The sequence below is a fragment of the Heterodontus francisci genome, chromosome 8, assembly GCF_036365525.1.
Source record: "Heterodontus francisci isolate sHetFra1 chromosome 8, sHetFra1.hap1, whole genome shotgun sequence".
Classification (NCBI taxonomy): domain Eukaryota; kingdom Metazoa; phylum Chordata; class Chondrichthyes; order Heterodontiformes; family Heterodontidae; genus Heterodontus; species Heterodontus francisci.
Genome location: NC_090378.1, coordinates 87,667,335 through 87,690,882, shown reverse-complemented (window position 1 = coordinate 87,690,882; position 23,548 = coordinate 87,667,335). Strand labels below are relative to the sequence as shown.

Below are 23,548 nucleotides of genomic sequence, written 5' to 3'. Positions count from 1 at the left end.
AAAAGCTAATAGAAGTCTATCAAGGTGCTGAATTAATTGGTGGGGAGGTGCTGATATTGGTCCTTCTAGTCTAGTCGGGGTGTCCAGACTCTAGCAATCTAGTCAGGGGAGTCTGATTTCTAGCAATCAGGTAATGAATTGCCTGATGCTTCAAGGCAATGTCCAACCGTAATACCTGGCACTATAGTTCAGATGTGTTTGTGATGATCAAGGGAATGTATTGACTTTTACGATGAGGCTTCTGTTCTATGAATGTCTAAAACTTCCTTTGGAACCAGTGAAATGTTTCCAATTCTCACACCAGGCATCTGTAAGACCTCAGTGTGTGCCACTGATCTGTACACAATTAGTGGTGGTTTTGTTCTGTGGGCCTGTACCCTCTATGTACTGGATTGTGATGGCTCAAACTCATGTAGAACCATCATGAAAGAGATAGAAAACTTTCAATCCTCTCGGTTTGGGCTGGAAATGAACCCAGGTCCCAAGGTCAATTCACTTCTTCACTCTTATTTCAGTTACAGTTGTATTTGTTGCTTTGATTTTTACAAGTTTCCTTCTTTCTATTTTTACTCCCTCATTGCCTTCCTGCCCGTGATATGAGAACTGGTGATTAACCAGTAACGCATGCATCCACCATATCTGCTAAAATGCAACACTGTGCTCACAGAATCACAGAATCATTACAGTGCAGAAGGGGGCCTTTCAGCCCACAGTGTCTGCACTGGCTCTCTGAAAGAGCAATTCCCTCAGTTCCATTCCCCTGCCTTCTCCCCATAACCCTGCACATTCTATTGAGCTGGCACAGGTGCGAAAATGAAAGCTAAGGTAGAACCACAGGTGAATTCCCTTTCATCCCCTCCATCATTGGGCCAGCCAGCTTCCACCACATCCTCTATCTAATGACACAGCGCTGCTTGATGACCCTCCATATAAGGAAGTGGTGTCTGTCAGCTGTATCTAGGATGAGGCTTTCGAATGTCTGACTCTGCCTATAGGACTGCAAATGAATTCATCGAATCACCCCATTATCTGAAATGCTCCAAACCCCAATGAGCTGTTGATTAAAAATGTTGGTTTTGATTATGTTGACCAATCACTTTTATCATTTGGCTCTGGTAAACTTCACTGACCTATTAATGCCTTAACAAATGCATGTTCTATTGCAGGCCCAGTACATTCTGATCCACCAGGCTTTGCTGGAGTACTATCTCTATGGTGAAACTGAAGTCAGCCTGTCTGAACTACCCAAGCACCTCATAAACTTTAAAAAGAATGACCCACCTTCTGAGCCATCAATGCTGGAAGGAGAGTTCCAGGTCAGTTCATTTATCTAAAGAAATTAACCTCGAGCGTCAGCATAAATCAAATGATAGTAAATGCAGGGAAAGAAGTCACTGATTTTTTGGATATTTAGCTGAACTTAAGGTGGGCTCTTATCAAATCTTGGAAGACAGCAAGATATCGCCATCGATACCAAGGGTGGAATGCTTTGTGACTTAACAGAGTACACAAAATAACTTCTGTTGCTCAAGCTACTATTTGTTGGCTCCTGAACTTCAAACCCTTATCAAAAAAATTCTAACTCTGCTGTTGCAGAGTTTAAACTGGGTGCTTTGTCGCTGAGGAAGTAAAACCAGCTGGAGAAACAACAAATTGGAAACCAGAGTAAAGTGGTGATGGATTTGCTGTGACCATACACTAATTTGTTGTGTGTTGGGTGAGATTTAATAGTTTTGTGACAGTAATCAGTGGGAGCAGTGTGGCTTCAGCAAGCAAGAGGGAGTAACAGGTAAAATTGTTGATGTGCATTTGTGCCAAGCATGAGAGATTTATCAATACACAGGAAGCTCCACAGAATGGAAGTTTAAATTATTTAGTCTGATGTTGATCTATGCTGGTCTGACACTGACTTTTTCTTTACAGTTTTGCCTGTTGTGTACCAGAATATACACATTGTAATATAGATTATATTATGAACCCAAATTTCACAATTAGTTAATGTAACCATCTTTAAAATCTCGAGTTGGTTCCTACGATGTAACTAACGTGAAAACTTGAATTTATATAGCCTGTTTTACATTCTCAGAATGTTTTAAGTAATTCACAGCCAAGAATGACTTTTGAAGTAAAAACAGAAAGTGTTGTAAATACTCAGCATGTCTGGCAGCATCTGTGGAGAAAGAAGCAGAGTTAACGTTTCTGGTCTGTGACCTTTCATCAGAACCTGAAACGCTAACTCTGCTTCTCTCTCCACAAATGCTGCCAGACCTGCTGAGTATTCTGTTTTTATTTCAGATTGCCAGAATCCATAGTATTCTGCTTTTATTTTAATGACTTTTGAAGTGTAGTTGTTATTATGTAGTTAAACGTGCAGTTAAATCGCACACAGCAAGGTTCCATCAACAACAAATCTTCAGTGTGTTGATTAAAGGAGGAATGTTGGCCAGGACACAAAGAGAACTTCGCTGCTTTACTTCAGATGGTACCATGGGATTTTTAAATGTCCACCTGAGCAGATAAACATCTGACATTACAGCATTTCCTCAGTACTGAACTTAAATGTGAGCTTAGATTATGTGCTCAAGACTCTGGAATGGGGTTTGAACCCACCACCTTCTGACTCACATAAAATGACTATCTCTGAGCTTAGACTGACACCTAAATCCTGGGGACAGGGTTATTTGAATAAAAGCGGTTGAATTTTATTGTTGGCAGCAGGTGCACAAAATGGCGGCGGTCCGGCCTATGATGTCAGCGGCCGCACCACTGCAATTACGTGGCAGGCAGCCATTTAACAGAATGATGGCGGCAGTTCCCCCCAATCACATGGCGGGGTAGCAATTGAGACGCCATTCACGGCGCCAACCTGATGCTGGAGCAGGTGTTGCCGCCATCTTTAAAAAGCTGTAGCCCTGCATTTGCACTAGTGTGCTTTCATCAATATCTCCCTGAGGCTTCACTTGTTGATTAAAATGTTTTTGTTCTCTGCAAGCAGCTGCCCGGGCATTCATCTAATGATGACAGATGTCCAAAAATAAACAATCCACTTACCAAGTTCTCCCCCTCCTTCACAGACAAACCACTTGCAGAGTTCTCCTGCCCCACAGAAACAATCCATTTGCAGAGTTCTCCCTCCACCCGCACCCCACCCCCCACCCCCCACCCCCCCCCCCCCCCACTTCCCGCTTCACAGACAAACCACTTGCAGAGTTCTCCTACCCATCCACTTCCCCTAGATAACACCGGTAAAGTTATTTTACCTCTTGAGGCACCAAGGACTCTCTCCTTGGCGGTGCCAGCTTTTTAAAGATGCGAAACTGAAGGCACGTGAGTGCCACATGGTTCAATACAGGATTGCAAATGTTGCAAATGCTGGGTAAGATCGCAAATGTATGCTAAATAGTATTTAACAAATGTAAATGATCATGCCGTCGTGTCAGGGCAGAAGTGCCGCCATAGCACATTGCTGCCTCCGACAGAATCAGGAAGTAGCATTCTGGTGTGGATTCCGTGGCGGCTGACTGTATGCAGATTCTTCGGCCCCTCCCCCTGCCTGAAATCCTGCCTTCCAGCTCTAGGAGTGGGCATTCATGCCAGTAACAGAACAAGTGCGATCAGCTCCCTAGTGGTGCTTAAACCCATGACCTGTTGACTCAAAGCTGAGAAAGCTACCACTGGTCCAAAACACTGAACAGGATGAATTGGACCTGCACTGACAATCTAAAGAATGAAGAGAACCATCAGTAGAAAGCGCACAGAATGTGAATTTGAATGCTCATATCAGTGCATTGCTTTCTTTGATGCTGATTTATAGTGTAAAATAACTCGAGAAGCCTTCTACTTGTTTAATTAATCTGAGTTTGTTTAAGTGGAAATGTAATCTTATTTTGTGGGAAGTGTGAAAATTGATAGACAAAGTGAGTGGGCAAAACTGTATCAGATGGAGATCAATGCAGTGTGAGGTTATCCATTTCGGAGCAAAAAAGATGGATCTGAGTACTTTTTAAATGATGAAAAGCTCGGAGCAGTGGAGGTCCAAAGAGAATTTGGGGTCCATGTACATAGATCACTAAAATGAATTTGTCAGGTACAAAAGATAATCAAAAATGCTAATGGAATGTTCAACTTTATAACTAGAGAGCGAGAATATAAAGGGGAACAAGTTTTGCTACAGTTATAAAAAGCCCTGATTAGACCATATCTGGATATATTGGCATTGGAAGGAGTGCAGTGCAGACTCTCCAGAATGTTGCTAGGGTTAGATTATGAGAAGAGATTACATCAACTAAGCTTGCATTTCCTGGAATACAAAATGTTAAGGGCTGGTTTGATTCAGATTTTTAGCAGTTTGAAAGGAATTGTCAAATATTGACAGAATTGAGAGAAACTTTTTCTACTGTGTGGGGGAGTCTGGGGCGAGTGGGCAGAACCTTAAATTCAGAGCCAGGCTATTCAGGCAAAAAGTTAGGAAACACTTCTTCAGGCAAAGGGTGGTAGAAGGGTCGAATTCCCTCACACAAAAAGCAGTAGATGCTAGCTCAATTAATAATTTTAAATCTGGGATCAATGGATTTTTGGTAGCCGAGGCTATGAAAGTTTATGGAGCCAGAATAGGGAGATGAAGTTAGGATATAGATCAGCCATGATTTCATTGAATGGTGGAACAGGCCGGAGGGGCTGAATGGCCTACTCTTATTCCCATCTCCCTGTGGTTGCGATACTGACATTGATTTGTTATTAGTTTTTCTCATCTATCACCTGACTGTATTAAGAACTGCTGCAGCACTGTGCAGCAACTGTCATGATGCAGTACACTTAGTCCCACTTCCCAGATCATTTGCCCCAATACTGACCTAATAGTTCAAAGACTGGATAAGGTACATGAGGATAAGGTACTCAATTGGGAGATCCTGCAGGAAAGATTTTCTCTGCTGTGAGTAATGAAATTGCAAATGTGCTCTTAATTGGTGTATTTACAGTATTGCTGCAAATCGGACTCTGATGAAACCTTCTCCATTTGTTCTATAATATGTAAATTGGACCTTGGAAGTATAGCATTTTTAAGAACTACTATTACTTAAATAGTTCTCCTTTTTTCTACTATTGCGGATTTTACTAGGCTTTTGTTGCTGTAACAGTCTTTGTTTCTGCTGGAACGAGATCAAACAGAATGGAGTTATGAACCAAGCTTGCCGAGTCCTAAAGGACATAGCTGCTAGACTGGGTCTGCGGCAGGCAGTGAGGGAACCAACAAGGGGAGAAAACATACTTGACCTCGTCCTCACCAATCTGCCTGCCGCAGATACATCTGTTCATGACAGTATTGGTAGGAGTGACCACCGCACAGTCCTTGTGGAGACGACGTCCCGCCTTCACATTGAGGATACTGTCCATCGTGTTGTGTGGCACTATCACCGTGCTAAGTGGGATAGATTTCCAACAGATCTCTCAATGCAAAACTGGGCATCCATGAGGCGCTGTGGGCCATCAGCAGCAGCAGAATTGTACTCAACGACAATCTGTAACCTCATGGCCCGGCATGTCCCCCAACTCTACCATAACCATTAAGCCGAGGGACCAACCCTGGTTCAATGAAGAATGCCAGAGGGCATGCCAGGAGCAGCACCAGGCATACCTCAAAATGAGGTGTCAACCTGGTGAAACTACAACAGAGCACTACTTGCATGCCAAACTGCGTAAGCAGCATGCGATAGACAGAGCTAAGCGATCCCATAACCAACGGATCAGATCTATGCTCTGCAGTCCTGCTACATCCAGCGGTGAATGGTGGTGGACAATTAAACAACTAACTGGAGGAGGTGGCTCCACAAGTATCCCCATCCTCAATGATGGGAGAGCCCAGCACATCAGTGCGAAAGATAAGGCTGAAGCATTTGCAACAACCTTCAGCCAGAAGTGCCGAGTTGATGATCCATCTTGGCCTCCTCCTGAAGTCCCCAACATCACAGATGCCAGACTTCAGCCAATTCGATTCACTCCACGTGATATCAAGAAACTGAAGGCACTGGATACTGCAAAGGCTATGGGCCCTGACAATATTCCGGCAATAGTACTGAAGACCTGTGCTCCAGAACTTGCCGCCCCCCGAGCCAAGCTGTTCCAGTGCAGCTACAACACTGGCATCTACCCTGCAATGTGGAAAATTGCCCAGGTATGTCCTGTACACAAAAAGCAGGACATGTCCAACCGGCCAATTACTGCCCCATCAGTCTATTCACAATCATCAGTAAAGTGATGGAAGATGTCATCAACAGTGCCCTCAAGCGGCACTTGCTTAGCAATAACCTGCTCAGTGATGCTCAGTTTGGGTTCCGCCAGGGCCACTCAGCTCCTGACCTCACTACAGCCTTGGTTCAAACATGGACAAAAGAGCTGAACTCAAGAGGTGAGGTGAGAGTGACTGCTCTTGACATCAAGGCAGCATTTGACCGAGTATGGCATCAAGGAGCCCTAGCAAAACTGAGGTCAATGGGAATCGGGGGAAAACTCTCTGCTGGTTGGGGTCATACCTAGCACAAAGGAAGACAGTTGTGTTTGTTGGAGATCAGTCTTCTGAGCTCCAGGACATCACTGCAGGAGTTCCTCAGGGTAGTGTCCTGGGCCCAACCATCTTCAGCTGTTTCATCAATGACCTTCCTTCAATCATTAGTTCAGAAGTGGGGATGTTCGCTGATGATTGCACAATGTTCAGCACCATTCGCAACTCCTCAGATACTGAAGCAGTCCGTGTAGAAATGCAGCAAGACCTGGACAATATCCAGGCTTGGGCTAATAAGTGGCAAGTAACATTCGCGCCGCACAAGTGCCGGGCAATGACCATCTCCAACAAGAGAGAATCTAACCATCTCCCCTTGACATTCAATGGCATTACCATCACTGAATCCCCCACTATCAACATCCTAGGGATTACCATTGACCAGAAACTGAACTGGAGTAGCCATATAAATACCATGGCTACAAGAGCAGGTCAGAGGCTAGGAATCCTGAGGCGAGTAACTCACCACCTGACTCCCCAAAGCCTGTCCACAATCTTCAAGGCACAAGTCAGGAGTGTGATGGAATACTCTCCACTTTCCTGGATGGGTGCAGCTCCAACAACACTCAAGAAGGTCGTCACCATCCAGGACAAAGCAGTCCGCTTGATTGGCACACCATCCACAAGCATTCACTCCCTCTACTACCGACGCACAGTGGTAGCAGTGTGTACCATCTACAAGATGCACTGCAGCAACACACCAAGGCTCCTTCGACAGCGCCTTCCAAACCCGCGACCTCTACCACCTCGAAGGACAAGAGCAGCAGATGCATGGGAACATCACCACCTGCAAGTTCCCGTCCAAGTCACACACCATCCTGACTTGGAACTATATCGCCATTCCTTCACTGTCACTGGGTCAAAATCCTGGAACTCCCTTCCTAACAGCACTGTGGGTGTACCTACCTCACATGGACTGCAGCGGTTCAAGAAGGCAGCTCACCACCACCTTCTCAAGGGCAATTAGGGATGGGCAATAAATGCTGGCCTGGCCAGCGACGCCCACATGAATGAATAAAAAATAAATAAAAAAAGAGCAGGTCAGAGGCTAGGAATCCTGTGGCGAGTAACTCATCTCCTGACTCCCCAAAGCCTGTCCACCATCTACAAGGTACAAGTCAAGAGTGTGATGGAATACTCTTCATTTGCCTGGATGAGTGCAGCTCCAACAACACTCAAGAAGCTCGACACCATCCAGGACAAAGCAGTCCGCTTGATCCAGGACAAAGCAGTCCGCTTGATTGGCACACCATCCACAAGCATTCACTCCCTCTACTACCGACGCACAGTGGCAGCAGTGTGTACCATCTACAAGATGCACTGCAGCAACACACCAAGGCTCCTTCGACAGCGCCTTCCAAACCCGCGACCTCTACCAACTAGAAGGACAAGGGCAGCAAATGCATGGGAACACCACCACCTGCAAGTTCCCCTCCAAGTCACACACCATCCTGACTTGGAACTATATCGCTGTTCCTTCACTGTCGCTGGGTCAAAATCCTGGAACTCCCTTCCTAACAGCACCGTGGGTGTATCTACCTCACATGGACTGCAGTGGTTCAAGAAGGCAGCTCACCACCACCTTCTCAAGGGCAATTAGGGATGGACAATAAATGGTGGCCTAGCCAGCGACACCCATATCCCTTGATTGAATAAAAAAAAATGATGTAGGTTACTGTCCTTTTTGTTTTGCTCTGCACATTGCTCTTGATTTTTAAGTTATTTTGTTTAAAATGTGAGGGTGAATGAAGTGCTGTGTAATTAATAATGGCACGGGAATAAACCTAAGTTTGGGGAAAACATGTAAACTTGCTTATGGAGCTATAGGGGGCTAAGATCTTCAAGCAATCTTTGTGTTTGAAGGAGATATGCTGGAGAGACTCTCTTGAAATTCAGCGATATCAAAAGTTGGTTGTTATATCGGTTCCTTGCACAGGCACAATGTGGAACTAGCTTTCAGAGCTGGAAGGTGATGACAGGCTGATTGCAAAGCACTTGCATTGCAAAGATCCCCCTCACTTTTTGTATAGGAGAAGAACCAAAGGGAAGTTTTCAGTTCGGAAAAAGTCAGGAAAATCATTTGGTTGAGGCACATGTTGAGGGTGGAAGAAAAGAAAAATCGTAGCTAAAGTAAGCCAGCAATTCAATTCCAAGCAGAGATTTCCATTGTGCTAAATATTTCAGAAGGAAACAAATGTTAAAGACTTTGTTTAACCACATCAATATTCTTCAGTAATATGTAAATAACATTGTATGCTTGTTATTTCATATCACTGAATCTTTCAGAGGATCCCACCTTACACTGATTGGAGAACACAGACCACCGGAAGACGGGGAGAAAATCAAAGTAAAAATCGTTCCCTTTCAGTGATCGCATGTGAGTATTACGTTTGTGCGCTCTCTCTTAATCGATGCTTCATGAGATTGTTCAGATTTCCATCAAACTGTTCCTTTGTAGATTTGATTGCACACATAAGGTTAGAAGCAAAGGACACTGTTTATTTTGGTATGAATCCTGAAATGATACTTATCTGTGGTTTAAAAATTTGTTCTTTTAAAGATGATTACAACAGAGTAACTATCAAATTGGAAGATGAAAAAAGTAAAGACAGCACAAGTCACAGTGACTCTGATTTGTCCTCTGATGATAGTGAAGATGAAGAATCTACGAAATATATCAATGCTTCCTACATAGATGTATGTATTAGTACAAGGAGTTAAGTTTATATTGTGCTTCTGTTATAGAAAACCATCGAAAGGCTTTGTCATTGGGACAAGTGGACACTGAACAGGAGTGAAAGAATTGGGTGGTGGACACCAAATGCACAACGCAAGAGATGGCTTTTTACTAAATGAGGAGGGGGTAGGGTTGAATCTAGAGACAGAGGTCACAAGGCACAGTAAGTTGGAGAGAATACTGGGGCTCAGTCGTTGTCAGTTACTCCGGTAGCAGACAGCAGAAAATGGGGAATAAACAATAATCCAGAGCTAGAAGAATGGAGGCTCTGGCTAGAGACGGTTTCTCAGACAGGGAGGGTAAAAACTGTGAGGGGATTTGAAAATGCCTTTGAAAGAATGTTGGAAGCAGATTAAATAATAATTTTCAAAAGAGAATTGGGTAGGTATTTGAAGGGAAAACATTTACACAGCTATGGGGAAACATTAGTGAAGTGGGAGTAATTATATATCTCTTACAAAGAATGGGCACAGGCACAATGATTCAATTAGCCTCCTTCTGTACTAGATTAAGCTATGATTCTACAATTAATATTTGCCATAGATGCCCACATTTCAACCTTCTTTTGCTCAGTTTCATCGCTATTTGTATTGTTTGTTTCTGAAACAGAATTTAAGACTTACTCCCAGAGGCCTTGTCGTTTTGTGGGTCCCCAATTAAATGTTTCACACAGGCACACGTGCCAACCTATATAGCATTAGCATTTTCAGATCAGCGCTCCCTTATTCACATTTACGGATGAAAGTCAGAGGTGTTCCCAGCTCCTGCCTGCTGCTCCTGCTCTTGGTTTTGTATTTGCTGGTCAGGAATTCTCACAATAGCTTTGCAAGACAAGAAATTACCAGTCACAGTGTGCATCAGCATTCAACTCCTTCGAGCAGCATCACAATATAGGAGCTAGGATGGGGGTGGGTGGGGTTGGGGGAGGTTTTGGAGGGAACAGTGGAGAGGATGGAGAGAATAGTGCCTGCTTGAATAGGATTGGAGGCATGATGATTAACATTAGGAAGTCAACATTTAGGAGCGGGAAGAGACCAAGGTGATCAGAGTGTGGAAAAGACTGCCAGCATAAACCAAGGGAAGGGAAGGATGTCGGCATATTGTGGGGGAGGAGGGGAGAAGCATGTCAGCCTGAAATGAGGGAGGAGAGGGAGGACAATGCAAGCAAGAACTGAGGAAGGAAAGAGAAGGAGAGGTGCATCTCTCTGAATTGAGGATTGGGGGTACAGAGAGCTAGAGTGATCTGTGGGGTGAGGAGGAAGAGGAGGAGTGCCAGTGTGAAGTGCGTAGGAAGGATGTGAAGAAAACCAGCATGCACTACAGAAAGACAGTGCCAATATTACTTGGAGAAGGGAGGGGGCAAGAAAAATGCCTCTGGGAATGAGGGGAATGGTCATGCGGGGAGGAGGAGGCGGTTGGGGGGCTGGGGGTAGGAGAACCTTTGTGCTCCTGTGACAACACAGAGATAATTGTCATTTAATAACAGTTTTTGCCAGTCTCCCACTATACATGCAGTAGAATGTCTATCTGCAGGTTACATAATGATAAACCCATGCCCTCAGTTAAATTACATGTCATTAGATGGTATTTAGATGTGCTTTTGAGTCGTCAGCTTTTTTGAGCTCATGTTTGCTTTTTCAAAGCTGTTGGTGCACCATTGCCTTTTTTCCTAGGTTGACTCAGCACGTACTTGTGAATATTGAAACTCTTCTGCTTCTTATGTGAGGAACAGTTGAAATAAAACTTTAGATTAATCTGGGAGAAATCTGTTCATTCAGAACACAGGACATTTGGACTGGGGAGGTGCTAGGACAGTCTCAGAAACAAAGGGAGTGTTGGGAACTTTGATTATAAGACAGCAAAAAGCATTTTAATTATTTTAAATCTGAAGAAAAACAAAACAGAAGATTGAAATCTAGAAAAACGTGTGCAGAATTCTCTTCAAATTTGGATCTACAAAGAATGTCAAAAGGACCTTCACAAAATGTTAAAGTGAGCCTCCTTCTGCTTTCTGTCTTTTAGGGATATTGGCATTCTGAAACATTGATTGCCACTCAAACTCCGCTGCCCGAAACCATTGCTGACTTTTGGATGATGGTGTATCAAAGAAAGGCGAGGATCATTGCAATGCTGGGCAAATTAAAAGACGACAAGGTAGGAGCCAGTGCTTCACTAACTCTTTCTCATGACCTCTAAAATCCCAGGAACATAATCCTGCTGATGAGCCTCATCAAGGTGACCCTGTCACACAATGCAAAGTGTTTCATTTTATGTTCCAGAATATACATTATCAAGTTAGATAATACCAATTAATATGAGAAATAATAAGCATAGTTAACTTGTCAGAATGCAGGTGCTTAAAGCCTAGATTTGTCTACACATTTTGTATTGATTTAATACTTCGAATACGTACCAAATTAGACAGTAACATGTGGTAGAAATCCTAGAATATTCCAGGGATGAGGAGGTACAATATTCCAGGGTGGAAAAATTGGCCATTCCATTAATCCTCACCATATTATTGTGCATGGTAGGTCTAGGGTCATTTGCATTAACATAAAATGAATCTTCCCAAAACCCATTAGACTGCTACTTTGAAAGTCCACAAATTAAGGGTTAAAGTTTCTAATTTTTGTGTCAGCAACAAAGAAAGTGGTGGGTGGCATTTTCTGTCCATTGTTGACAACTGATGAGCAGTGTGCCTGCAATTTTCTGAGGCATGTTGGCTTCAGCGGAGATTCTTTAAAGCCCATCACCTTTGCCAAGCTCACTTTGTAGTGTATACAGTAAAACATCTGTGCTCCAAGAGCTGCTTGTTTTAGTAGTTAGCCGGGCACCTGCCATGTAGAAAAAGCCAGAATGCTTGGTGTTGGTGCACAGGCCCATTGGAAACAAATGATGCTTCCCCTCAGCATGTCCTTTACAAAGTAGAGAGGAGGCACCTTAAGATTTCTTTAAAAAATTTGCAGTCCCAAAATTTCAGATGTTCATCCCATATACTCGGCCTAGATCCAAAGTGGTTCCCACACAGTTCACCTGGTCTCATCAAGCATACCTGGGCCCACAAAATATCAGGCCCCTAAGAAGGCCCACGTTGCAAGGAGGAGCCCCACACATTCCTTATGTCGATGGCTTTGTAAGTGGCAGGCGGAGGATGCATCCCCACGAGGCCTTCCTGGAAACTACAGTGCTAGACTGGGAATCAACATAGCCATTCCTGCTGGAAGGTTTGTTCAGAGATTTCCACAATAGCCATGGATATTCTGGGATACACTTTGCATAATGATTTCACCACTTGTGATAAAACCTTACATTTTTGTTAAATATAAACACATCTTTCCTGCAGAAGATATGTCCTGAACTCACAGAAATAATCATGCCATAATGCAATGATGAAGAGATATTGTTAAATAAAACAGACTGTGTACAAAGTACTATAGTAGCAGTGGTATAATACAATTTCTTCCATTGATATCAAATGTACCAGTGTTTTAATAGTTTAATCTTAATTTAATTTGTTTTTAGGATTGTTCACAATATTGGGAAGATGACAAGAAAACCTATGATGATATTGAAGTTGTGTTATCTGAATGCAATAAACAACCAGAATTTATTGTTCGCATCTTTGAAATAAGACATACAAAGGTAAATTCTGCAATAGTATCCTGAGGTATAAGGGGCTGTTACTGTCTATAGATTCACAGAATTTTCCTACATTCTGAAATAAACAAGCAATAAATTTAGTTCTGTTGGAATGCTGAAAACTGCTTGCAGATATCTTCCTACACTCCAGCATTCATCAAACAGTGTGATTGAATTGATGCAACATAGATTTAACTGTTAAAATGGATGAAAGAAAGGGACTTGCTGATCTGACCTTTTTCAGTAATTTTGAAACCAATGAAAAAGCCAAGTAACATCTAGAGGGAGGATTGTTTATCATCTCTTGCCAGAAAGTGCCACGTCATCATGACAGGTGGTTTACAAAAGTTCAAAGCAGAAAACATAATTGGTCTTTTGGAAAAAAAAGGAGAAAGCTTCTTGAAAAATATATTTTGCAAATTGTTACATTCCACATCTGTGGAGAAAGGGTATGAAAAGAAAGAGGTGTTTGTCAGGGAATAATGAGGTGCATAAGGAAATCAAGATCTGCCTACCTGTTTATCTATCTGGCTATCTCTCTATCTCTCTCTCTCTCTCTATTCTCTTTCTCTCTCTCTTTATCTAATAAGTTAGTGAACATTGTGACTCGTATCTGCCATTTCTATCAGTTTGCTTATTCCTCATTGGTTAAGTTTCTGTGTTCCTCTTTCTAATGGGTTATTTTCAATTTCTAATATTCACCAAACAAAATGCAGAAAATCTTTTTCCAACCCAAAAGAACTCTGTCCAGTCACATTGCAGTAAAAATAAACAGTACAAAATGCATTGCAGCAACAAAAGTCGTTGTAAGATACGATTACCATTACAGTTCGTCAGTCATCCACCAAAACATAACATACTTATCCAGAAACATTCCCGTCCCACGTTTCAATTACTGCAACATCCATCTTGCAAAATCTGTATCCTTGACATCAGCCAGAGCTTGTCCGAGCAGTCACATGTAATCGTTCCACTCTCTGACCTGACAACCCAAGGCCCAGTGTGAAGGCATGCATACTGAAGATTCTATCCCTTTTTGCTCTCCATTGCCCTCTGCAGCTACTCTATTAATCTGTGGCTTTCAGTTTGGTGCCAGTTCCAGACACGATCCATTTCTCTCTCTTTTTCCCTCCTGCTGCTATCTGCCCAACAGATAAATAGGATCTTTGAAAAATAATTGCAGGAATTCAGTGACAAACAAATCTCAGCAAATAACCTACGTGAAAGGTTGTGCTTTAGGTCCCAAGGTAGTCATGAGTTGCCCAAAATACAGACAACTGGGAATTTCCACCCAAACCAATATCATCAAGGTTTCATATTAAGGCGCTGAACTAGGAATAAAGTTGGTCACACGTATTTGGAAACAATCATAACTGGGAAATGATTTGATATTTTGAAATTTGAAAATAAACAAATTATTGGAGGGTGGTGATAAAATGGCTGAATATATTAGACACTGTCTTTAATCTCAGTCTATAACCGAGCCATAAGAACATATGAAAGGATAAATGAGAAAAGGACAAATTAAACAAAAAATAAAGAAATTAGAGTGTGAGAGTAAACTAGAAAGAAATAAAAAACAGACAGTAAAAACTTCTACAAGCGTGTAAAAAGGAAAAGAGTAGCTAAAGAAAGCATTGGCCCCTTACAGGATGAGGCTGGGGAATTAATAATAGAAAAAAAGGAAATGGCAGAGACTTTGAACAAGTATTTTGTATGTCTTCATAGTAGAAGACAACAAAAGCATCCCAATAATAGTAGAAAATCAAGGGGCAAAAGGGAGGGAAGCACTTGAAACAATCGCTATCACGAGAGAAAAGGTATTGGGAAATGTAATAGGACTAAAGGCTGACAAGTCCCCTGGACCTGATGGCCGACATCCTAGGGTTGTAAAAGAAGTGACTATAGAGATGATGGATACATTGGTTGTAATCTTCCAAAATTCTCTAGATTCTGGAAAGATCCCAGTGGATTGAAAAACTGCAAATGTAACACCTCTGTTCAAGAAAGAGGGGAAACAGAAAGGAAACTATAGACAGTTGGCCTAACATCTGTCGTTGGGAAAATGCTGGAATCTATCATGAAGGAAGTAGTAGATTTAGAGATACATAATGCAATCAAGCAGAGTCAGCATAGTTTTATGAAAGGAAAATCATGTTTGACAAATTTATTACAGTTCTTTGAAGATATATTGAGTTGGATGGAAAATGGGGAACCAGTAGATTTAATAGTATTTGGATTTCCAAAAGGCATTCAATAAGGTGCCACATAAAAGGTTACTGTACAAGGTAAGAGCTCAAGGTGTTGGCGGTAATATTAGCACGGTTAGAGGATTGGCTAACTAACAGGAAAGACAGTTGGGATAATGGGCATTTTCAGGTTGGCAAGCAGTAACTAGTGAAGTGCCACAGGATCAGTACTCAGGCCTCAACGATTTATGATCGATATTAATAACTTGGGTGAAGGGATTGAGTGTATTGAAGCTAAATCTGGTGACACTATAAATGTAGGTAGGAAGCAAGTTGTGCAGAGGACACAAAGACTGGCATTTTATGATGGCAACAGGGGTCTTGACATCTGGAAAAGCGACACCGAGAATCACCCCTCCTGTGGAAGGCCTGCCGAATCTAGTGCCAATTAAGCACTTAAGTGGACAGCGGAGGGCTTTCCATGGGATCAAGAACCCCGCTGCCAGAAGTCCTGCCCTTGGAGAGCTGCCAGCCAATCAGAGGCCAGCAGCTCTTCCATTGAGCAATGCCACCATGGAAACGGTGGCTGCTGCTGGTGGAGCAACTACCCCAGGCCCAGGAGTGGTGCTGGACCCAGGCCACAGCTAGGTCAGGGTGGGAGAGGCCTCGTGCGACGGGGGTCATGGCTCTCAGCAGGCCCCCCCCCATCCCCCCCACCCCCCCCCCCCCCCGCCCCCGCAGCCCCGTTCCCAATACCGGGTCCATCGTTCAGACACTAAGTTCCTTTGAACGAGGGGCACCACCCCCCTGCAACCCCGGAGACGGGAAGCCACCCGCACGGTTTCTCGTGCCATGTTTCCCATGTGGTGACACGGCTAATTGCTGCAAAGGCAGGATGAAGTCCATAATTGGGCGTTAAATTCCCAGTTAAGGGCCTCAATTCCCTCAGGGGAGAATCTAGAAGTGGTGGGCACTGTTTAAAAATAAGGCATCTCCCATTTAAGATGATGATTATCTGTGTCTCAGTATTTTAAACAGTAATCTCTCCCTTCTAACTTCTTTTATCAAATGAAAACAAGCCCAATTCTGTGAGTTTCTTCTCACAACTTATTGGTCTAGAACCATTTCCTTTCTAGTCTGCACCTTATCCAATACATCAATTTCCTTTTCAAAGAAGGGTTCATTAAATTAAGCACATATATTCTGAATATGTTTTCACTAATAACTCACACGGGTTTAGAATTCCAACCTCCAGTGAAATACCTACCAGATACACCCTAGTATTTGAACTTTGCAGTGACTGGAAACTTTCCTTGACTGTCATTAATTTGTGATCAACTTACTGAATAGAAAATGTTTTATTGGCTGCTGATATAGCTTCTTCACTTTTCAGAGAAAAGAAACTCGGCAAGTGTACCAGTATCATTTTCATGATTGGGCTGAATCAGAACTTCCTGAGGATCCCAGTAACTTTACCAAGATGATAAGGAGCATCAAGGAGAAACTGTCGACACTTCAAGAACCTGAAAGTAGCCTATCACCATCTCTCATTGTGCACTGCAGGTAATGTCTGGTAATATTAGTGATAATGCTTTTATTCATTATCATTCACAACAAATGTCTATTTGTCACACTTTTGAGGTTATGCCCCATTTCTGGGGAAGAAAGGTGAATTAAGCATTTTTTTGGGTTTGAGTTTCTACCTGTATGTTTTTTTTCTTTTCTTATGCATGATGAAGGTTTTGCTAAAGGTGAGAATGCCAGTGTTGGGGAAATGTAACATTTTTCCATTCCAGGTATCCAAAATCAGCCTCAGAAATGGCAAAATCTGCTTTAGTAAAATCAGACATAGAGTTAACCTTGCACTGATTCACTTCAACACAGCCTCAGAAAAGCATCTCCTTACTGCCCAATTATGAAGTTTTCCATTTCCCATTCTGATTATCCTCATGACCTTTCTGAACGAGATAGTCAGTTTAACCCTTACATGTGAAAAACTATGAGCTGTTTTGTTAGCTCTCACTCACTAAGAGTTGAGTACTGAGTTGTGACAACACAAACCCACAGGATCATTAGGACAGCAGAGAAAGGAGGCCTGCAGACCATCAGTTTAGGCTAGTTTCAAAGCAGGGTCCCAGAGGAGAACTAATGGGATGCTAACTCACTGCACCAATAAATCCTCCAAGTACTTTCAACCAGACACAAATAGCCCTTGACTACCACATTTACTACAATTTCAAAAGTCACTAAGAAAACATTTTTATCAGTTCCACAGTGAGAATTATGTACACAGTCTTGACTTTAGTTTTGCTGATGCAAACACATACTCACCTTAAGGTTACAGTCAAATTACAATAGCCCAGGTTTTGCGGTAAAAATAATGGTGAGGCTATCAGCTCTCACCGTTACTGAGGAGTAAATCAAATAGCAACTTCCAGTGTCTGCACATGTGCAGTTAAATGCACAAAATCAAGACATTGCTGTCAAAGGTACACTGCTCCTCCAGAAGCTTTGGTCTAACAGTATCTCGCTGAGAGACTTGGCATTGAAGCACATGAAGAGTGTGAAGTTGCACTGCTTACCCACTAGATACCCATTAAATATACCAGAAAAAGTTAGGGCTTGTTCGTTCAAGAGTAAGTGAATTTTTAATGGCATAGTAAATATTAATTACTGCCAACCAACCTCTCTAGCACTGGAAATTTACCTTCATAAGTGTGGAATATCAGATTTTAATTATTATTGGAGATTTTAAGAAATAAAAAAACAAATAATTTTTTTTAACTTTTTCTTTTGTCTCTCTCACTCAATCCCATCTTTCTTTCCCTCTCTTTTTTCACTTTGTGTACATGATTTAAATATTCTAACTTAAACTTCCTGGTTTAGACTGCGGGGAGAACTTTATGTTCTTGCCCGCGGTGGATTTGGAGGTGAGGAGACCATGTAATCAGGTGGGATGGCGCGGGGGGTGGGGGGACCCCGCTACCTTCCCACTTCCGCCGAAATTAATTCCAGGTCTGGAAGGCTTGTGAACGGCCTTCCTGCCGCACTGCCTGTTGAGGCCCTTAAGTGGTAATAATGCCCAATTAAGGGCCTCATCTCCATCATCCGGATAAAATCCCGGCCTGTGTGTCTCAGTAAGGATCCTTCAATCTAATTGATTGAGGAGACATGTCGTTGCTGGCCCTCTGCACACAGGCCCTGGATCCCATCTGTAGAGCGTTGCACTGTTTTGGCTCTCTAATTCCCACAAATGACAGTGAAAAAACCCACAGAAAGTCTGAGGGCAAGTGTAAGTTTAATGAATGGCTGATGCCATTTGTTTGCCACTGACCACAAAATTCGGGGCATTAATAAATACCAACAGAACAAAAATGTTTCTCCCTCTCTCTCACTCTTGCTCTCTCTCTCTTGCTCTCTCTCTCTCTCTCTCATATATCACACACACAATATGATCAATATTCAAGTAAGGGAATGCTCTATTAAGCTGATGCTGTGGGATTGAGGGTCATGTTCCTCCCCATTTGGTCAGTCAACTCTGCTGGCAATGTTTTGGACTGCTAACTAATTTCAGAACAGTTCAATTTTTTTTATTCTTTCATGGGATGTGGGCATTTGCTGGCAAAGCCAGCATTTATTGCCCATCCATAATTGCCCTTGACAAATGGGTGGCTTACTAGGCCGTTTCAAAGGACAGTTCAGAGTCAACCACATTACTGTGGGTCTGGAGTCGCATGTAGGCCAGACCAGGTAAGGATGGCAGATTTACTTCCTTAAAGGACAATTAGTGAACGAGATGGATTTTTCCAACAATTGATAATAGTTTTATTGCACCATTACTGAGACTGGCTTTCAATTCCAGATTTTTTATTAATTAATTGAATTTAAATTCCACCAGCTGCTGTGGTGGGACTTGAAACTGTGACCCCAGGGCATTAGCCTGGGCCTTGGGATTACTAGTTCAGTTACACTCCCACTATGCCATCACCTCCCCAATAAATCTGTAAATTGGCAGGAGTAACTTTTTGTATTGTAGCAAAATATATTCATGACCTATTGTATTGTTCAGTCAACAAACTTGTTTCATGGGTCTAAAGAATATTATCCAAGAGTACCAAACAATGAGGAGTAAATGCCTACACACACAATGACTGGGAATTTTCTTGAAGCAGCTTTTGCTCCAGGGTTTCTGGCAAATAAATGGCAAGGGAGTGGGAGCAGCTCTGAGGAAATTCCCAGCTGATATTCCTTCATTATGCCTATAAAACCTGTCTTCCTTAAAACATGATAATGGAATGCAGAATGCATTGTGTTGAACCCCAAGCCAAAAGTAGGGCACAATGGGTGGTAGTGGATTGGCTGCCCATTTTCGCGACTTTAATGGGAAGGAAACCCAGGAAGGGTGTGCAATCCCTGATCTACTACAGCCCGATTTGTGACCCAAACCCCCATTGCAGAAGTTAACTTTCACCCCCAAAAATGTTCTTGTGTATCCCGCACCTTTTAAGTTTCTTATCTTGTAAAATCCTTGTTTCTTTCAGTGATGGAGCCAAAAAGACAGGAGTATTCTATGCTCTCTGGATTCTCCTGGACAACGCAGATACTGAAAATGTAATAGATGTTCTCCAGACAGTAAAAGTACTGCGCAAGCAGCGGCCAGGACTGGTCTCAACCTTTGTAAGTAGTGATTAGTCCACAAACTCACTATTTCCTCTGTATGATCCCTCTCTGTCAGGTAATCATGAATCCATTATCCACTTTTCACTACTGTATGATAGTCTTCATATCTTCATATTGATCAATGTAAGCAGATTATATTCACATCATGAATGATTTTCAAGAGGAACATAAGCTGCTAGAGGTACAGAAAGTCATGGTTAAGGTGACAATATCTCGCAGTATTAGTTATTCACTGAGCTATGTTATGGACATTTGAATCCAGTACCCTTACTTAACAATCTTTCCCAACAATATTACATTCTACAACCAGGAAATAAATTGCATGGGCTCCCAGAAATACTGATGAGAGACAAAATTGTTGCGCAGGTGACCTGGCTCACTGCCACACCGGGTCCACCTTCCCTTCTGAGAACTGCCTTTTTCCAGGCTCAGAGGCTGGTCAAACTACCTTTACTGGGCTCTGGCTCTCCAAAGTACTGTGCCATCTACTACAAGGTCACCTGTAAAGCAGTAACAGTGCTGGTTGGTTGCAATCTAAAACCAGCCTCCATCTTGTTTAGGCATGACATGGGATACTGCCAAAGAGTGTGAAAGAGACACACTCCTTGCAACTACCTCATCTAGCAGCACCTCCATTTCGGCAGTTATCAGACAAGGAGTCAATTGCTCGGTTGCACCTATCTTGCCTGCAGATTCATGCCTGTACGTTTAATTTCCTTTTGCTCCATTTTGGTGTGTCACTTCTTAGCCTTCCCACTTCAGCCTTGGCCAAGGTTGCTAATGATTTGAAATGCTTTCTGACAATTCGCTGATGCTGCAATAATTTTTGCCTCCCCTTTAATGGTGCATATTCCTTTAACTTTTATGATCATCTTTATTAGTCGGCTACACCCAGTGCTGCAGCATTTCTGTAACTCTTTTTGTCACGTTAATTAATTTGAAAACAATGTTTGCATTTTAACTGATGCTGATAAAAGTTTGTAAACGGTTCTTTTGGGCAAACGGGGGAAGCTGTGCAGCTGAAAGTCACAGTGCAGGTTTTCCCCCAGCCTTCCCTTCATGGTGAGTCCCGAATCACAGATATCCAGTGGAAAATGTGGACAAACAGAGATGAGCTACTTCCTCAAGGGCTCATGAGGTAGGAGAGAGGAGAAAATTGATCAGAAGTTCCTGTATCAGCACCATTGAAATGGGGCAGGGAGAAGGCTAATTGCCTGTTGGTCAGAAAATGGTGCTGGGTGGGGGTTTGTTTGTGGGGGGGGGGGGGTGGATGGACATGGGTGGGGTGGATAGAAAGAGTTCTAGAGGAAATTGAGATTGAAAGAGAAAAATAACTGCATATTTATTTTGGTCTTCTTTGGCAGGAGCAGTACCAGTTCCTCTATGACATAATTGCCAGCACTTACCCAGTGCAGAATGGGACATTAATATCTGACAATGGTCCAGCACAGGCCACTATAGAGGTAATCTCTGAAATCTCTCCAGAAAACGAATTTCAACCAAAAGCTGCTTCTGACTCTACTAAGAATGAGGAAGAGTCATCGGCACAAGATGATGAAGCAAAGTCTGGCAGCAGCAATGACAAACAACCAGCAGAAAACCCTATTAATGGACCTGTAACTAGTGGTGCAATTGAGTGAAGAAAGGTTACTATGTGTGAAGTATAGGTACAAACAGATCACTATTTGTGATTGCAAGGGAAATATGAAAATATCACCATTAATTTCATTTTTACATAAACAAAGCTTGGTTTATCACTGGATGCTTTCTTTAAAAAAAAGGTTTGCACTTATACAGACTGTTCAAGAATGGCAATCTACTTGAACGTAAGTAAGAATGTGTCTCAATAAAAAGAAATGTTTCCTAATTTAAAATTCAATTAAAATGTTTTTGATCATTCCAGTTACACCAAAATAAAGCACAAAAAACTTTTTTTTTAAAAATTCATAGAATTTTTTATATATATATATTTTATTGAGTGTGTAGAAAATCTGAATGCAAATATGCTTCAAGATGTTTTATTTAGCGGTGTTCATGTTTCAAAGTGTAACAGAGATGCTATGTCACAAGTATGTTGAAACTCAATCTGAATATAAAGTAAATTGGTAGATTTATTAAGTTTTGTGATTCCTTGCATTTTATAATGAAGCAATTTTTCACTGTTCTTTGCAAATTATTTTTATAGTTGGTTTTCCAAGTTAAAGCTGTGCAGTTGATCTGCTTAAGATATCATGATGTATTTAACTATTTGAACTTACTTTCCATCAGAAAAATATTAGGGTGGACCAAACTGATTTCTGGTGTACTAGACTCAGAAAATACAGCAAAGAGTCTGAGAGGGTGGGGTGAATTGGGTAGGTGTTGGTGGTTACCTTTTGTAAATTAGATGTCACGCTTCAATGACAAATGCATGGTAAAGTCTTTCCTTTTACATTGCCTGTAAGACAAAGCATGGCTTTATAAATAAGGCTGTATTAAAAAAAAAACAGAAACCCTGACTTCAGACAAGGGGTTTGGGGAAGTGGGCAGTACAGCAGTAGCACCAGAGAATGCCACTGTGGATTTAATGGGTAATAATCAAGCCTGACTTAAATACCATCGGATTCCATAGAAAAGATCAGTGATGGAAATGTGAGAAGGATTCATGGCAGTTACATCCCAGTTGATTTGCTACGATTTGACCTAAAGATCTCAGAATCTACTTACAATCTGCATCTCCAATTATCAAAGGACGGGAAATCACATTCCCCAATTGGGATGATCAAGTGAATGCTTGAAAGCTGATTCTCAGATTGGACAGAAACAGCCTGTCGCCAAGAGTCGGTCGATACTGTGTTGGAAACGGCAAGTTTGGAATGAACTGCCAACAGGTCTGGAGTTTCATGGCACTCTTAACTTGGTAGTTTTCAAGCTTTTGATAGTTGAGGTAATAGACATGTGAGGATATATATATCTTCCTTTGTTGTTTGGTCCATGAATGTTCATCAAGCTGCTCTCCATTGTCCTTTTTTATAAACATTTTTCTGGATTCATGTTATGCACATTGCCAAATGAAGGAGATATTCCACTGTCAGTAGGGTTTCTAGGAGTTAGCAGTGTGACTCAACTCATTGAGGCTCAAATAAAACCAGCAACAGCAAGACGTACACACAAAACTGATTTGTTTTCATGTTATAACAGGGTCATTGTATTCACAATTGAAGAAAATGGGCTGCTTCAAGCAATCAAAGGATGGTTACCAGGAATTTGTTTGGTCTGTCAGGTTCAAGTTGGGTACAGTATATTTTACACAAGAGCTTGCTATTTTCAGTTTTTTTTTTTGACAACTTAAAGTGTTTTCTAATTTGTTTTGTTTAAAAATACATCTTATAAAGATAATAGGATTTAAAATGTTTTGTACTAATAGTGTTTTTGAATAAATGGAAAGAAAGTAATTTGTATCACATGTTGTTTTGTATAGTATGAAAATAATTAATGTGCACTTCTCAACACAGCACAAGTCAACAGCAGCAGCGAACCCAGCAGTAACCAGGCGCTGTCTAGAATCATTCTTCCTTTAAATGGCACAGGTGCTAATATGGTTTCATAGGATACCTGGGCATCCACTTTGCAGTGTTTATCACAGAGAAAACAATAATACAACCCCGAGCATGTCTAGGCCTTTTAAAAAAATGTAAATTGAACAGAAATGTCTCTGTCAGAACTCATGGGGTCTGAGAGTTGAGGGGCTGGGATTGCAAATGT

The 23,548-nt window shown here is 42.0% G+C and overlaps 1 protein-coding gene across 47 annotated transcripts in view; it reads left to right on the top strand.

The window, feature by feature from the left end:
• Positions 1-23,238, top strand: part of ptprc (protein tyrosine phosphatase receptor type C) — a 210,050-nt gene extending 186,812 nt beyond the window's left edge. For all 47 annotated transcript variants that reach the window (XM_068037643.1, XM_068037645.1, XM_068037642.1 and 44 more), the window contains 8 exons: positions 1,167-1,316; positions 8,843-8,933; positions 9,117-9,253; positions 11,316-11,447; positions 12,819-12,938; positions 16,518-16,687; positions 19,666-19,801; positions 21,169-23,238. In XM_068037643.1, the coding sequence (XP_067893744.1) occupies positions 1,167-1,316; positions 8,843-8,933; positions 9,117-9,253; positions 11,316-11,447; positions 12,819-12,938; positions 16,518-16,687; positions 19,666-19,801; positions 21,169-21,444 (1,212 nt within the window). In that variant the 3' untranslated portion in view covers positions 21,445-23,238. The remainder of the gene's footprint in view (positions 1-1,166; positions 1,317-8,842; positions 8,934-9,116; positions 9,254-11,315; positions 11,448-12,818; positions 12,939-16,517; positions 16,688-19,665; positions 19,802-21,168) is intronic.
• Positions 23,239-23,548: the final 310 nt, after the last annotated feature.